This window comes from Callorhinus ursinus, unplaced genomic scaffold, assembly GCF_003265705.2.
Source record: "Callorhinus ursinus isolate GAN/ISIS: 27379988/994484 unplaced genomic scaffold, GSC_fseal_2.0 scaffold54, whole genome shotgun sequence".
In the NCBI taxonomy this organism is placed as follows: Eukaryota; Metazoa; Chordata; class Mammalia; order Carnivora; family Otariidae; genus Callorhinus; species Callorhinus ursinus.
Window position 1 is genome coordinate 2,787,903 of NW_027397116.1, and position 16,530 is coordinate 2,804,432.

Here is a 16,530-nt window from a genome sequence, read left to right on the forward strand (position 1 = left end):
TTGAGGGTATATTTGGTATCGGTGAAAGAGTGTAACTCCAAATGCCAGCCCACGGCTGAGCAAATGGCTTTCCGGGCTCAAAAAAGAAATGTTTACCCAGACCTCGTGATTGGGGTAGTTTCTATCACTGCTTCCAGTGCTGTAGTTAGAGAGCTAGCTAAACAAACCTCAGTAAGAAAGAGAAACCGGTGCTGATAGCCACGTGTATCTGAGGGGCAGGGCTTCATCAGTGAAGGATTTGGTGGAAGACGAATGAAATACAAGGGAAGTTTGACTTAGTAACAGCATTAGTCGTTGTAATGTCACAGGCGTGTGGAATCGAATGGTGCTACTTTGTTACAAAATACTCCTTGTCTCCGTTTTCTGTTGCCACCTAACAGATTATCGCAAATTTAGCAGCTTAAAACAATACAAAGATACTATTGAACAGTTTCTGTGGTTTAGGCATCTGGGCACAGTTCAACAGGATCCTCAGCCCTAGTCTCACAAAGCTGTAATCCAGGTGTCAGCAGAGCCCATGATCTCATCGGAGGCTCAGGGTCCTCTTCCAAGCTCATTCCCGATGTGGGCAGAATTCAGTTCCTTGTGGTTGTGGGACTGAGGTCCCCAGCTCCCAGAAGCCATTCGCTCCCTCTGGCCAGCTCGCGTCTTTACTGCTTGCTTTGTTCCTGGAAACCAGCAAGAGAATCTCACCATTTTAAGGCTTTAACCTAATTTCCCTAAACTAACAGGACGGATATCCTTTCTTTGTCACAGCCCCACCCATACTCGGGGGAGGGCGGGGATGCCGGGCTGGAATCTGGTACCTTCTTAGGATTCTGCCTTCCATACTCCTCAGCTAAGCACTTGGTCCAGGTTTGTCCATTCAAGTCATACCCTTTTCTCTTCCTTACATTGACTTAATTGTGCCAGAAAAAAATTCGTCCACCCATTCATTCATTCATTCATTCATTCTGCATTTATTATCTTATGCTATGGCCCAAACATTGTGCTGTCAAACTTGGTAAAGTTATTGTCAGAACCCTCAACACAGTTTTCTCAGTTGAAAGAGAGAACTTACACACACTCTTAATGATTTTCAAGCAATAATTTTAACTTCTGTTCAGTAACATTTTGCTGGAGGCAACAATAAGAGGATAAACAGCTGGAAGACACCTCTTCATTTCACCCCGAGAGAGGGATTATGTTAAATGAAGTAGTAAAGTGGAAGGCAGGCAACGAGAGGGAAGGACGTGCAGGAAGGTCTGGGCCGACTGGCCTGTATTTAGACTGATTTATCTCATTGAGTTTTATTCTCTGCCGGATGCTGTAGTAGCCACTAGAAGAACTAAGAGGGAAAAAAAACAGCATATAAATAAGGGTCTTACCTTCAAGGAGCTCCTAATCTTGTGGGACAAACAGACACTCTTATGAGTGAACATAAAATAGCGTATTCCTCGTGAAGTACCTCTCCCAGTGCCGCCTGAGGGGGTGGCAGAATGTGGGAGAGGGCAGACAGTTTGGGATCCCAGAGCGAGCAGTGTGTTTGCCAAACAGAAAGACTATCATGGGCAAAGTGAAACAACGTAAGCCAACATCAACAAGCATTACTTAGCTGGAATGCTTACTATGTGTGAGGCGCTAGGGTTTCAAAGATGAGGGACACGTGGCTCCTTCCCTTGAGGAACTTGTTTAGCCGGGGAGACCTAGGTAAACCTGTGGCAAATGCTGTGGGAGAGAAATACACAGGTTGGTGTGAAGAGGCACGGGAGTGTAAAAGTCACGAGTGTCTTTGGGGGCATGGAGAAGCAAGCATATGATGTGGCTAGACGAAATTGTGCAGAGCGTGTTTAGGACTGGGGGAGATGAGGCACTAGGGATAGGAAGGTCCACTGAAGACCCTTAACTGTACCCGTGAAGACTTCAGATTTGTCCTGAGAAACGGCAGAAACCATTAGGGCTGTTTAAGGAGGGAATGCCGTCATTTAGAGCTTAAGTTCTCAAACTGCACTGCTTGGGTTCAAATTCTGGCATCCTTTGTAAGGTGGGCTAAGTGGCCTATCCTCCCTAGGACTCTTGTCTGTAAAATGGGGCTAATCCTATGCACAGGAATAAATAAGATAATATGAAGAAAAAAAACTTAGTATAGGGTTGGAATATGGTATTCACAGCATAATTCACACAGTGCTTCCTTAGTATATTAGGGATCACCACATTATATATTACTTATTATCTTATTTATTGTATTTGTATTTTATTATTATTATCATTACCATTACTATTATTGTGACATGATCAGATCCATGGTCTGGGAGAATTACTGTAGTGCTTCTCTTGAGGACGAGCTGAATGGGACAGGGGACACAGTAGGACCCCGCTATTAAAGCCCCCGTGCTCCTCAAACTGGGTGAACACAGAATAAGTATGAAGTATCTTCCCCATTTTACTTAAATATGCAGGGGAAGATCATTTTCCTTTTAAGATAAACATTGTGTACATTACAGAATAGACTAAAGCAAGAGGTTTGAGAGACATTTCATGCTTTTGATGGTGTGTAGCAGGGCTGTGAGTTCACGCCTTCCAGAAAGTGTTTCTGGAATGCATCGGTCTAGAGTTTGCACTGTCTGGTAAGTGGCTATTTGATTTTTAAATTTAAAATAATGCAAACTGAATTACATTGAAATCAATAAAGTTTCAGAATGTCCCGCTCCAGTTACACCAGCCACATTCGAGCTGCTCAGTGGCCACAAGCAGGCTCATGGCTGCTAGACTGGGAAGCAGAGATCTAGAACATTCCCATTATTGCTGAAAGCACCACCGTGCAGCACTAGCCAGACCATTACATGATAGAGAGTGGCTTCTCTGAACCTATTTCAAAAAGAGAGTGACAATAGGCTGGAATAAAAGGGTTGGATTTGAAAGAATAGAACTGACAGGGTTTGCTTTGGGGCATCATCATCTGGTGAAGGTAAGACAGCAGGATGTGTTAAGAACCACCCCGAGGTTCTGGCACCTGCTAGGTACTTGAATATTTGAATGAACAAATAGATGAACAAATTAGACACACTGTACCGTGTCCATGGTGATGTGGGGAAGGAAGACAATGGAGCTGGTTTGGGTGAAATGCGATGCGAGTTTTGGAGATACAGAGTGTGTTGGAAGTGCCTGGGGATTGTGGTGGTAGACGGGCAGTGACTCAGGAGAGTCGCTGGGGCAGGAGGTAATGCATTTGGTATTTAGCAACAGTGTCTGGGGTGCCTACACCTCCCACTCTTGACTCACTCTGATTCAAAAGGTTTCATTCCTAAAATGCCACATTTATCCAGTACTATTCGATCAACCTCCACATTCCTTAACATTAAACACCCAGATACCTAACTCCCAAGGCTTTTGATTGGCTCGAAGTCACAAATGTTAACTCACCAAGCTGATACCACTTCAAGCCAAAGCCAGGTGTCTAGCTCAAAGAACCTTATGGTCAGAAGTGTCTCCTTTTCACTGGGTGTCCTGAAGTCTTGAAAAGTCTTGATCTTGGGATTTCCAAGGCCCTCCGTGGAGACAGCCACTGAGAGCAGTGTAATAAGGGATCCCATCAGAGTCGATGAGACTGCCCAGGGAATGTTGCACAGCAGTGTGAGAAGCGAGTCAGGAACAGCTTGTCGGCACCAGCCCCGTAGTACCACCAGCTCATTCCAGGGAGGCTTCCTTTGAGCTCAGTTGGAAGACTCCCAAAAAATACAGTGTGATGCTAATGCAGACAGCTGAATGAATGAACCGAGGTTCTCCCAATTAGGGGAGCCTTCAGGGTCCAGTTCCCCAGGCCTAAGACAACTGTTTTCTTTGGGCAGAGAAGAAGCCAAAGGTTATCTAAAGCCTGGCCTGGAGCCCATGTTGGCCGCTTGGCTATCTTCCCCCAAATTCCCAGCAGACAAGGACTTTTAACAAATGCCTATTTTTTGAGTTGGGCTTTTTATTTTTTTTTAATCCATTCTGCCCAATTTCTGATGTTGGGTGACCCAGAAACTCAGCATGATTTGGGAAAGTGACTTGGGCTTGGCATAGTCTGGACAGATGTGGTTAATACCTATGGACAGATGGTGTTCATCCGGTAAAATCAGGCACTTTATTGTGTTAATTAATCCAAGTGGGACCCTGAAAATACAATAGTAGCTGAATTTCTTGTCTAGCGAGGCTGTTCCGTGCTTTCTGTTGGGCTAAATCGGGAAATCCTGTGTCCTGGCATAACCAAGGATGTTCTGGAAATCTCTTCCATAAGGAAAAAGCTTTTGATAAAAGCAAGAAAGGCAAAGCGCTAATGGAGCTAATTTAAAGGTGGAGTCCCCACCGCCTTGTGGAGGGCCAACCAGCTTCTACTGTGAGCCTGGCATCCCCAAACAGCTCCCGCAACTTGCCTACGGGCCTTAGCTGTGAGGAGGCAGTAAAGTGTTTCTCACTTTAAATTAGTTCAATTAGCACTTTTTTTTTAAAGACAAAAATGCTTTTATTCAAAAAGTGGTTCTCTTCCTTTCAGCGACCTGTGTATTGAAGAGATTTCTGCGGGCTTTTGTTTTACCATTTAGCAGCTGTTCTTGCTTGAAAAGTGCTACTTGTCTCCTTCTGTGGGAGGTCACACAGTCCAGGGGGCTAATTTCAGTGCCTTCCACACCCTCTTCCCCAGATGCCTTTAAAAAAATGCTGTATGCATTTACCTGGGAATGGAATAAAGGGAAAATAATAACTTATTTTTAATGGAAGCCTCCAGAGTCTTTGTAATTGCCAGGAGGCAATTTGTACGTAAGAACAAGGTTGGGTTTTGTAGTTAAGCAGACCTGAATTCATACCTTGGTTCTACAGCATACAGATACTTTCAGTGACGGCTTTGGCAGCTGGCCCCTTGGTGCAAATTTTCTCTAATCCACTTTTTGCTCAAAAATCTGTCTTTTCACAGAAGTAGATTCTCGTCTCTCCCTCTTTATATGTATTTGGTGTGAACTTTTTTTTGTCGTTCTTTCCTTTCTCTTTCTGAAGGCGGAAGAGACGGAACTTCAACAAGCAAGCGACGGAAATCCTGAATGAATATTTCTATTCCCATCTCAGCAACCCTTATCCCAGTGAGGAAGCCAAAGAGGAGCTAGCCAAGAAGTGTGGCATCACAGTGTCCCAGGTGAGGAGCCGTCCAAAGGCTCAGCCTCTAGCCTGACTCCGGTGGAGCCACATGGCGGGGTCTCAGAGGTGTTGCTCTCCTGAGCTTTCATGCCTTGCATGTTCCATTTGCTAAAGCCCTCACATGGCCAGGGAAGCACGTGAGGTGTTTAAGTAGGAGAGTTTCCAGGTAAGTACCTGGACAAACTTGAGAGGGACCAGCAGAAGTGGGAGAAGTAGAGTACAGTAGACAAACAGGGGTAGGGTTCTTCCCATTGAATGCTCCGTTGCTTCAGAAATGGGTCAAGGTTCTTGCCTGTCCTTGGAAAGCTGTCCGCATTTCTCATACTGTTTTCTCAAACACAGTCCATTCCTCAGCCCATCTTGTGCCCAACCAGGAAGGAGTCAGTGAATGGAACTTTTCAGTGAAAGGGACTCAAATGTGTTCTCTTGATGTGCTCGCTCTGTAACTGATGGAGTGTGGGAATTTTAACATGTCACTATGATTGCGTTGGAATGGTTGCACAAAATGTCACTGGGTGCCCCTTTTCCCCAAAGAGCGATAACCATAACAGGTGCCTTTGACGTGGAAAGGTACATGATAAAACATTTTTATCGACCTGGAGTCTTCAACATTAGTATGAAGTAGAAAAGTAGGCAATATTTATATGTATTTATATTTTGTCTACTCAAGGGATCTGTCCAAAACTTCTTATTTAATCTGAACCTCAAATACCACCCCTGGTCTCTAGCTGAGAACAGTAATGATGGTTCTGAAAGCTATCAGAGAAAGTTCCTCTGAAATATGTCTCATGCAAGAGAACCGTATGTACTGGCCTTTCCCTAAAAGAGGTGGGGGAGTGGGGGAAAGAAGCCTACTGTAGCAAGAAACTTCGCTTAGCATCTTCCAAGCAAAATAGATGCTGTTTTGTATACACTGAGCATTTGTACTTCCTTGAATTGAATCCTGGCTTCTGTTACTCCCTGCAGGGTGCTGATCCCATCAACCTGTGCTTAGCTAAGCCCAGTTAGGTCCAGTCAGAATATAGAACTCCACACAGAGTGTGTGCCATGAAGAGCTCACCAGGGCCTCCCCAACAAGCTGTGGGGGATTTTGCAGCAGCCTTGGAAACACCAGCCCTTTCAACTCAGACCTTCCGCAGGTGCTTTGACCCAGGTGAAGGTTGTTCCAGTCTGAACCCTAGGAAAGCAGAACATGAGTGGTCAAACTCCAGTCACCTGGTTTTATCTAGGTCTCTAACCATTCTTGTCCAGCCTTTAGATCCCTTGTCCACAAGAAAAGACATTTGATGGTTTTTGATATTTGCTGCCTGTTTGAGGAATGGTTCCGGGCACGAACCATATCACTAACTGACCATCAGTAAATTTGATACTGGAATCTTCTGCTTCTAAAGTAGAATTAAATCACTAGACTGTCTGAACTCTAATTCTGGGATTCAGAATTCTAAATCCCTATTGAAGGTAGAATGAACTCTTCTGGAGTTGGTCTGTATTCTATCTCGATCAAAGATGGACTCCTGGCCTGTTCCAGCAACTTTCACTTCCTTTGTAATGGAAACTCAGGTGCACATAGTTTGTCCATTAAAATGAATATTTACATACCGTATCACCTTTCCCTTTGCTTCACCCACCCTAAGGCCATGCCATTCTTCCTTCCCCATCACATGACTCCCTCGCAACTACAACAGAGCTGTTCCACTGTTGCCAAACAAGTCCCAGTGGGAGACAGTATGATATGATACAATAACAAGAGCATTTGTCTGGGAACATGTTTTTGTCAGGAGTCGACTGTGAGATTTTAGGGAACTCCCTCTTCTTGGGTCTTAGTTGTCCCATCTGCCAATCATGGTTTGTTGGACCACGTGATTTATTAAATCCCCCTTCAGTTCCCAAATCTAGGGAATCCCGATTTTGGACTTTTTTTATTGTAGCCATTTTGGGGCTGTCTCTTTCTTTCTTTTTTTGGGGGGGGGTTTGTTGTTTTTGTCAGTTTTTTTGGTTAATAATTACCCCTCCATCTTGGGGCTTCTGGGTGGCTCAGTCAGTTAAGACTGACTCATGTGTCTTCCTTCCCGCTGAGCTTTGCCATGGCTCTGCCCAGGCTCTTCAAACTTAACATGTTTGAAATGTGATCAAACTCTCCCCAGAGAACTGATTATTTTTTCCATATTACCTGTCTCGGACCGTGTCTGTCCTCTCTGTGTCCCTAGTGCCCAGCAAATGGTAGACCCTCCGTGACTATGAACAGCAAGTTAATTAATGAAAGCACTGATTATGTGCATGGCTCAGGACATCCAGTATCACCTCGTGGGCCATGTAGGGAATGCCTGAACTGACCAAGCATCTTGCCCACCTGTCTGTTCTTCTTGTTGAGAAGGGACTCACTCCCATAACACGTTCCTTCTTGTCTTCTCAAGTAGCTTGTTTAACTAGACCTCAGGTATTTCTTTCCTTCTCAAAAGCCCTCCCAAACTACCTTCATCTTTCCCCCTTTTTCCAGTGCATCCAGTTACCTTAGAAAAATCTCGCTGCCTCTTTTCCTCTCCCTCATACAAATAGTAAAAGTTATAACAAGGAAAGCATGAGTTTGGGAATGGAATTAGATATGCAGTGGTCCTAAAATGGCCCTTGCTCTCCTGTAGGCACCAGCATTTACAATGACTCAAGCAATTTCTCATTGAATTTTTCCCCTCTCATTTACTAATACTGCAATGGTACGGTTCGGTTTTGATAACAAAGGCTTGGCATTCCTCCCGTAGCATAAGCCACACAGGCAGAAGAGGGCTTACCTTATAAGATTTTTAACTTTGGCTAATGCATTTAAAAGGTAACTGTGGTTTTACAAAAATGTCCTTTATCTGCCATTGTTTGGGTAAAGAGAAACTACGTGTCAGCTGTGGTACATGTGTTACCAACTTTCTCTTCCCTCACCAGATTCATAGTTTGTTTTGTAATTTTATTTTAAAAAAACACACAACATTTTAGTTTGAAATCACATCTGGCCTATGGGGTATAAAGCGTTCCTCGTAAGGCAGGAATGATGGGGGTAAAACTTGAATTTAACTGTGTCGCCCCTTGTGTCTGGCAGGGGTCTTAGTATAAAGGGAGCGGGGATGCAGAATGAAGCCAGAACGGCTGCTGTGAGCCACATGAAGGAAATAAATGAACAAATGAAAGTAAATTAGGTTTATTTTTTGTATTGGCTTTAACATTTAAAGTCTGGAATTCAAAGGACTAATCTCTGGTATGCTTCAGTTTTTCCTCATGTAGATAACACCAAGCTTTGCTACAAAATACTTGGTGAAAACTATCGATCGGATTACCTTGATCCTAAGGTCCACAGTACCTGCAGCTAAGAATCTAGTCCATATTAGCATTATTCAGCTTCTAAAAATTTGAAATTACTCCTTCAGTGAGAGCACCTGTATGTCGATACAGATTTGTATGGATGATTACAAGTCTGTGCCTCTTGATTGCTCAAAGTCAGTGTTAGCGTTGATAAGTAACATTTCTCCTGAAATGCTATGTTTATTTTGGTGTCGTGTTCTTAAGAGGTAAGCAGTTTTAAAATGCTTGTCCTAAACTAAAATTGTCCAAATCCAAATCCAAATGAGCAGCTCCTCCGTAGGATGTTTTGCTGCATTGTTTTTGCTAAATGGTGTTGTATTAAGCAGGAGAACTGCATTGTGTGCAAGGGTCCCTCTTGGTGCCCTTCCTTCAGATCTTCTCATTGATGTTGCAAAATCAGAATAGGATCAGCCCGTGCAGCCTGCCTCCAGCCCTCCCAGTACCTTCCTTTTCCTCTGAGATGTTTGCGCAGGTCGGAATGTTAACTTTCTTCTCTTCTCTTTAACTGCTCCAGGTATCAAACTGGTTTGGAAATAAGCGAATCCGGTACAAGAAGAACATAGGTAAATTTCAAGAGGAAGCCAATATTTATGCTGCCAAAACGGCTGTCACTGCTACCAATGTGTCAGCCCATGGAAGCCAAGCTAACTCACCCTCGACTCCTAACTCAGCTGGTTAGTTTCTTCTTTGATTTGGGGGGATCGTGCTCCATTTTTGTACTTGTTTTTCCTACATTGGGGTTTTCTTTTCATTCTTTAGGTTTCCGATTGGTTGACTTACATATTTGATTGTCCCTTTTTGTTGTTGATGCCACTTGGGGTGTTTCCTCTCATTTCCAAAGAGCAGCGTGTTTTACTATTTATAAGATGGGCTTGTCTGGAGGTTTGCGCTAACGTGTTTAAGTTGAACAGACCCAAATTGGCTGGTTTTGATGAAAAGACCTTCACATTCTCCTTTCCAAGATGACAATGAGCTAGCTGCATCTAATACTTGGGCATAGTCCCTTGGGGGCTCTGGCATTTAGTGTGGTTCACATAAAGTTTTTATCCTTGTCTATTTTGCTGTTCCCATCACATACTGTTTGGGTGACCTACTAGCATACACTCTCTGCAGGAATATTCCTCATTGTAATGCTCTGGTCTGCAAAGCCAGACTGGGATGACTGGTATACATTGTTTAGAGTTGTTTTTCTTCACTGTTTCATTTTGTTGGTTTCTTTACGTAAACTATGAAGAACAAATTAATTCACATTATTTAGATTCCAGTCTTCCTATTATAATATTAGTCATGTGTTCTGCCCCTGGTTTTATTTTAGTAAGTGTGCATTATATCACTAACTTCAGAGTTTAGCCTAACACATAATACATTTTGGGGTTTGCCTAGTACCACCAGTTCTGAATTTCCACACAAGAAAAAAATAGTCGCTAATACATAAATGATAACCTTAGTGTTTGTATGCTATGGAAGGCATGTTGGTACTTTTTTTTTTTTTTTTTGTAAGGGAAACCCAGAAATACTTCCTTATTAAATAATTTTGGTCTCAGGTTATTCATTATAATGAACCAGCTGCGTTGATTTTGGGGGTGGGATGCCCATCTAAGAAAACGGATGCCTCCAACTTGAAGGGTCCCAGATTTAAATGTTTGACCATAAGATGATTAAAAATCTAATTTCTAACATTTCTGGGAGGTGCCTTTGACCCTGAAGCTTGTTTGTTCACTAAAATAAATTCTCCTTCTACCTTGTGGTGGATTGTTACTGGAGGCCTGTAAGGCTCCACACTCTAACGTCTTCTGTGAGCTTCTAGATGCCCTAATTTGTTATAAGGTTCTCCCAAGTCACTGGGCTGTACCACCATGGCTTTCTTTTGTTTAAATGGAATCATACATGAAGAGTGGCCTGGGCTTTGTAAGCATGGACATGGTAAGACAGTGTAGAATTCAATCTAGTTATATATTTTTCCTAGCACACCAGGTTGGATAACTCTGAGGAGCATATTTACCTTTTGAGGTTTGTGTGTGTGTATTTCCTTCTCTCCCCCTCCTGGCATGATTGACAAAGGATAAAGGCTAAGAGGCTCAGTAACCAGAGAGTTTCCTTCTTCCCCATCTGGTCAACTATTAAGCGTTTCAGACTCCCGGCAACACTGGTTGAATCGCACTGCTAGGCAGACGTGTTCACTTGTCTCTGGAAGAAGTACAGCCCTGTCAACATTAGCAGAAACCACACTCACCACTCCTGCAAAGGTTGTCATAATGCAAAACAGATATAAAAATGACTTTTTCCTGTCCCTGATATATCTGCATTGCAGATGGTTGAGCATGATTTATGACTAGTCCCTAGAAGGGCCCTGTGGACTCCCTTCATTACTAAAGCCGTAACTTTTTATTCTTTTCTAAAGCACTTAAAAAGAGAAAAGTAAGCATTTTAACCCCCCGCTCTGTGTTTAAGAATTATTTTGGCTCTCTTGGAATGTCAGTCAATGATTACAGTTTTCTAAAGAATTTTTCTGCTAGCTTAAACTTAGGTGACTATTGTAAGCACAAAGTAAATTATTATGGAAAATTTGAGCTAAGCCTTCCAGTTGTGCCTAAATTGTTGGAAATAATATGCAGAGGAACCCCTTTGTAGTGCTTTTTTTTTTTCTACAGTAGAGACAAAAGAAGATACTATTGTATGTGTGCAATAGCGTGGGATTTTCATTCATTAACGTTTTAACAGAAAAGTTATACACGGGCTTTTCTGTATTTTCCTTTGTTCTTGTCACAACCCAAAGCATTGCACAGATGAAGTGAGTGCTTTAAAGTGTTCAAACTTTTCACATAGGGTGCTTATGATGTTGCATATTAGCTCCTTGATAATTCCAAAGGATAAAGGATCACTGAAATAGATACCAGTTTTAAATAAGAGGTTAATATGTGAAAATGAATTTTGGCTGAGTTTGAAGTCTAAGAGTTCTGGAACCTGGGAACTTTGTAGATCCTTAATATTGAAGCAGGGTATTTTTTTCTTTCCCAGAAGCTTTACTAAATATACATACTCATTTCTATTGCAAAGAAGATACTTGGCAAGTAAATCTTCTTCCCTCTAGATGCTTTTGTGTGGACAAGCAGTTCTTCAGCATCTTTATTTAGGTCACTTCTGAATATTCCTAGTTGTTGATATATGCCTGATCTCCTATTTCCTTAAGCATAATTCATTAAAATCACTTCGGGCAAGGACCCGTGGGGGACGAGCAAGCATGTAAAGAGAGATACTTGGCATGCTTCATATTTGACACCAGCAGAGTCGGGCAGAGTGGCTGGAACAAAGAGAGAGGGTAGAAGGAAGAGAAGAAAATTAAGTTTTCAAGAGAAAAAAGAAGCAAAAATGGGGGGCCATTTGAAGCAATCATTATAACCTTGGGTCCATACTTCTGCAGTCCCCTAGAGGGACACATTCTCATTTCTATTTTTGATGAGCTTAGAAAAGCAGGAGTAAGGTCTCAGAAAAACGGGGCCCCTTTTGGAAGGTTGGGTTATCTTCTGGAGAACATTTTAGCATTCAAGAAGAAGGAAATTGGCTTGGGCCTTGCAGATGTTTGCTGTGGCTTAGCATCAGCATTGATCTTTGATTAGATTCTGTGATCCGCGAAGCAATCGCAGGCTTATTGAGGCTCAGGACTCCCTCCCCCCCGCTTTGAATCTTCCTTTGCTGACTCTGTGTGTGTGTATCAAGGGCATCGGCAGGCTCGGCCATGAAAGCTTTTCTTCTGGCACTGTTTAGTTAGGGGCAAGCCCTTGTACATTTTTGTCGCACCCCCTAATAGAAGGTTTGGCACTTTTCTGGATTGGGGGAAGAGGATTGTATTAAAACCCCCTAGATTCTGGCTTCCTAAGAGAAGTTTATGTATATAATACACACAGTTAGAGAGGAGGTAACACATCCAGGGAGGTTGGCTGACACTTAGTAAATCCATAGGAACTCTTAGAATTTTTTTTTTTTAAACCAAGTGAAAGAATGTATCCCATGGGCTGTTTTCTGCTGTGTTCTTTCTTCCCTTAATTTCTAAGTAGAAAATGAAAACACAGCCTGCCGGAATTGGAACTCTAGAACCTTGCCACGGGCACCTTCTAAAGGGGTTTCCTGTCGAACCGGACAGGCTTTCTCTCTTGGGCCTTGTCCTAGGTAGAAAGTAACAATGATTTTTGGAGTTTGGAAGGGGAATAATCATGGAAGATAAGAGAAGCAAGCCGGAGACATAAAGAAGTTGTATCTAGCAAAGAGGCTCCACCTTTTGAGCCTCCAAATGGTGTTGAGAGTCTAGTCTGATCGGCTGCCACCCAGTCTCTCAGGAGCCTTGATTTCAAAACTGCAAAATGAAGGCAATACTCGTCATACATCTGTTTCATAAAAATGCTCTGAGGAATAACAAGCCAATCCTTTTAAACCCTTTGAGTTCCTCAGTAAGAAAAAGTAAGCCTCTCTTATTCTACGTCATTGGTTCTCAACAGGGTGAACTTGTACCTCAGGGGACATTTGGTAGTGTTTGGAGACATTTGGTCGTCAGGGTTTTGGGAGGCAGATTCTACTGGCCTCCAGTGACTAGAGGCCAGGGATGTGGCTGACCACCACCCTACAGTACCTAGAATGTTCCTCCACGATGAGCCCTTTTCCAGCCCCAGATGTCAATAGTGCCCATGTCCAGAAACCTTGCTCTAAGTTTAGATGTTATCATTAGTATTCTGGGGTTTTGGGGAGATGATGAAGTGAATTGTTGTTTTATTTTTTTTTCCCCTGAACAAATTGAAGTCTCCTAAAGACTCTTTAGAAACTGCAGCCTTCAGGAAATGATCTTATGAAAATGGATGTTAGCACATCTCCACGTCGTCATATTTGCCCGAGCCAGTGCACTAGAATCCAGAGGTGATCCATTATTTCCCGTGGAGTGCAGCTTTAGCTCTGTACGTGTCCCAGATGTCTGGGTGACAGCTTACACGAGCCACTTGCCTCCCTTCCCACACCAAACTCAGAACCTTTTAACTGGCGAGCACATCTTAAAATGTGCTTCCGGTAATTGCCGATGACTTTCCAGCCACCTGCTGCTGAGGTTCTTGACGGACCTTCTCCACAAGCCAGGTAATTCCGTAGGAGTTGAGACCTCGCAGCACCTCCGAGACAGCCCATTCGCTCTCTGTCAAGGGTACGTCCTTCTCAGGAAGTTGTCCATTCTGTGATGAGTTTTTTCTCCCAATGAAGAACATGTCTTCTCCTCATTTCGAGTTTTGCACGGACTTCTGTCTGCTTTCTTGTGGTGTTCGTGGCCCCTGGCCTCTTCTCAGAGCCATCCTTGCTTCTGGTTACTTATCAGAGAGTCAGAAGCCGTGGTCGTGTAGTACAGGGCCGTACAGAGACAACAAAATGCCAGAATAGCAGAGGCAAGAGCACAGGGACAATTCCTGCAATTACTCTGATTCAAATGCATTTGTACATGAAGGCCATTGATATGCGCATATTTATCTCTATGTATGTTAGGCAGCCAGACATATTTACAATTTATCCATGCACATATATTTTTTAAATCATCTGTGTCAATTGCAGTGTGTATCTTGTAAATGGCACATCCCATACCTTCATGGTTCCATGGATGCCGTGTTCCTTGGCACCAACGCAGCCCTTTGGGGGTTTCTCCCGTTTCTCAGCCTGCATGCTCATTTCCAACAAACCCGTCAGCCAGGCATAAGGAGTGTGGGTTTACTACAGGTATTTGGGAGAGAAAGAAAGTATCTGGGCATCAAACTGAATACTCTTGTGGGGCAAAAAGTTCTGATATTATATAAACAATTATAATTTGGGGCCCCGGAGCTAACAATTCCTGGTTCTGATGCCATCTAAATGTGAGCTTGTGTTGTAAGAATGCTGACAAAATGGCTCTTATTATTTAGGTTGTAGGTCTGATTAAAAGAAAGGTTGAGAAGGATGTTGATAGGACATTCAGGCCGGCTCGAGTCGCCCTCCCGCCCCCACAAAGAAAGCATTCCCTTCTTCCCACGACAACAGAGAGTGGAGGATCAGCTTATGTAGCACAAGAGCTAGCTAGTTCTTGCGTGTGGGTGGACATCCCCAAAACAAAGAAAAACAGAGATGTTTCCTACCTTGAGGGTCTCCCCAAGTGAACCATTTGGTTCTTCAAAATGGCTCCCTCCTTGGAAGTATGAGGATCCTATGAGCAGTTCAGCATAGAGCAGAGTGGCAGAGTGCAGAATTCATTGCTAGTAAAGTGATTCTTCTACAGCACAGAAAAAGCCTTCTCTTGAGCTCCGGGAGATAGCACTCTAGGAGAGCGCAATTTCCTACCTTGGGAGATTAAGAAAGTGTCAGAGCTGGGGCATCATTGCTGGGTGATCCCACACGGATGATGGCTGTCAAAATGTGAGGACAAGAGCACAGTTTGAGCAAGACAGAGTTGGAAATAGAGTGGAACTGACCTGGGTCCCTAAGGTCTCTCCTTTTCTAGGCTAATGTCATGTTTTAACCAAACCCTGCACGTTGAGCTTTCTTTCCTAATGCGCTGAGCTGCACGATGACTTCAGAATAATAAGAAGCTTCTCCACGCCCTTGTGTTGAGGCTGAGGGTGGGCTGGGTTTATCACAGTGCAACCAGGGTGCTGCCTGAAGGCTAACTATGTGGGAGAAGGCTTCTTCTCTGGGAGGGAAAAGCAGATGGTTGACTGCTCTTCTTGAGGCCCACTTTTATTATCGTAAGTGTTATTATTAGCATTTCATATTTCATGCATGCTTCGGAATTCCGGGCCCATTATTCTGTTTCACGTTCCTCCATCATAGCAGGTGGCAAGGGAAGACGTCACCATTCTCACATTCTTCTTGCAGTCCTTGAGGCTCTCTTGGGCTGCTTGCCACCCAGCAAGGAGCTTGACCTTCTTTCTAGAAATCAGGAATGTCAATGGACTCCCCATCCCGGGGCCAGCCCTAATGTGTGGCATTGCCTTCACGCACGCCCCACCCTCCCTCACCGGGGCGGCTTCCCACGTGAGGGCAGATGGGTTGGCAATAGCGTGTTTGGAAACCAGCCAAATAGCTCGTGTGCTCCATCATGGTGACGGAAGTACCATTGACTAGCCCATATTCTTCAGCTTGTGGTCCCCTGGCAACCCCTAGAATTTTGCGGCCATGAAAGAGAGGTCCTGGGGACCATTTCCAATTCAAATAGACTAAGTTGAGAAGAATAAATGCAAATAAATACTCCCTTTCTCAGCTTGAAGTCATTAAGGGGACACAGTCCTATTGACAACTTGCAGTAAGATGTGGCTTCACATAACATGAGCGATATGCACCCTTTATTGCTTGCTCTGTTCTTCATGCTACTAACCAGACTCTGTTGATGTTATTTTTATTTTAGTGTTTATTTGGGGGGGGTTGCTTTGCATGTCATTCTTCCTCTTGGCTGTTAGTTGCAGGGGTTGAGCCTTTTCCTTTCTGTGATTCAGGTGCCTCACTCTTTCCTTTCCAGGTTCTTCCAGTTCTTTTAACATGTCAAACTCTGGAGATTTGTTCATGGGCGTGCAGTCACTCAATGGGGACTCTTACCAAGGGGCCCAGGTTGGAGCCAACGTGCAGTCACAGGTAGGGACCCAGCCAATGTGCCACCAGGTGAATGCATTGGAGTCCAAGAGCCCTCGGTTGTATTGGCACTCGCCAGTCCTGTCCAGAGAGAGAGAGGAAGAGAGAGCGAGGGAGAGGGTGAGAGAGGGAGAGAGAGAGAGAGAGGAAGAGAGAAACGGGGAGAGAGAGAGAGAGGGAAATGTAGAAACAAAATCTTGCCAACGACAAAACCAAACCAAACCAAAGACAACTGTGGTCATGGGGAATCTCGTCCACACTTTGTGAATGCATTTGGCTCTGGCTTGTCAGCCACACTGGGAAAGCAGGAGAGAAGCAAGCACAGGGTGAGGTGACCAAGGCCCATCGGGCATGTAGAACCAGCATATTCTTTCTTCACTGAAGGGAAAGGGAGGAGGAGTTCAGTCCGTTGTGTGACGT

At 43.8% G+C, this 16,530-nt stretch overlaps 1 protein-coding gene across 3 annotated transcripts in view; it reads left to right on the forward strand.

The window, feature by feature from the left end:
- Window positions 1-16,530, forward strand: part of PBX1 (PBX homeobox 1) — a 279,581-nt gene that overhangs the window by 231,789 nt on the left and 31,262 nt on the right. For 2 of the 3 annotated variants that reach the window (XM_025892201.2, XM_073884014.1), the window contains 3 exons: window positions 5,008-5,143; window positions 9,005-9,164; window positions 16,001-16,113. In XM_025892201.2, the coding sequence (XP_025747986.1) occupies window positions 5,008-5,143; window positions 9,005-9,164; window positions 16,001-16,113 (409 nt within the window). The remainder of the gene's footprint in view (window positions 1-5,007; window positions 5,144-9,004; window positions 9,165-16,000; window positions 16,114-16,530) is intronic. The other variant, XM_025892202.2, reaches the window with a different exon arrangement.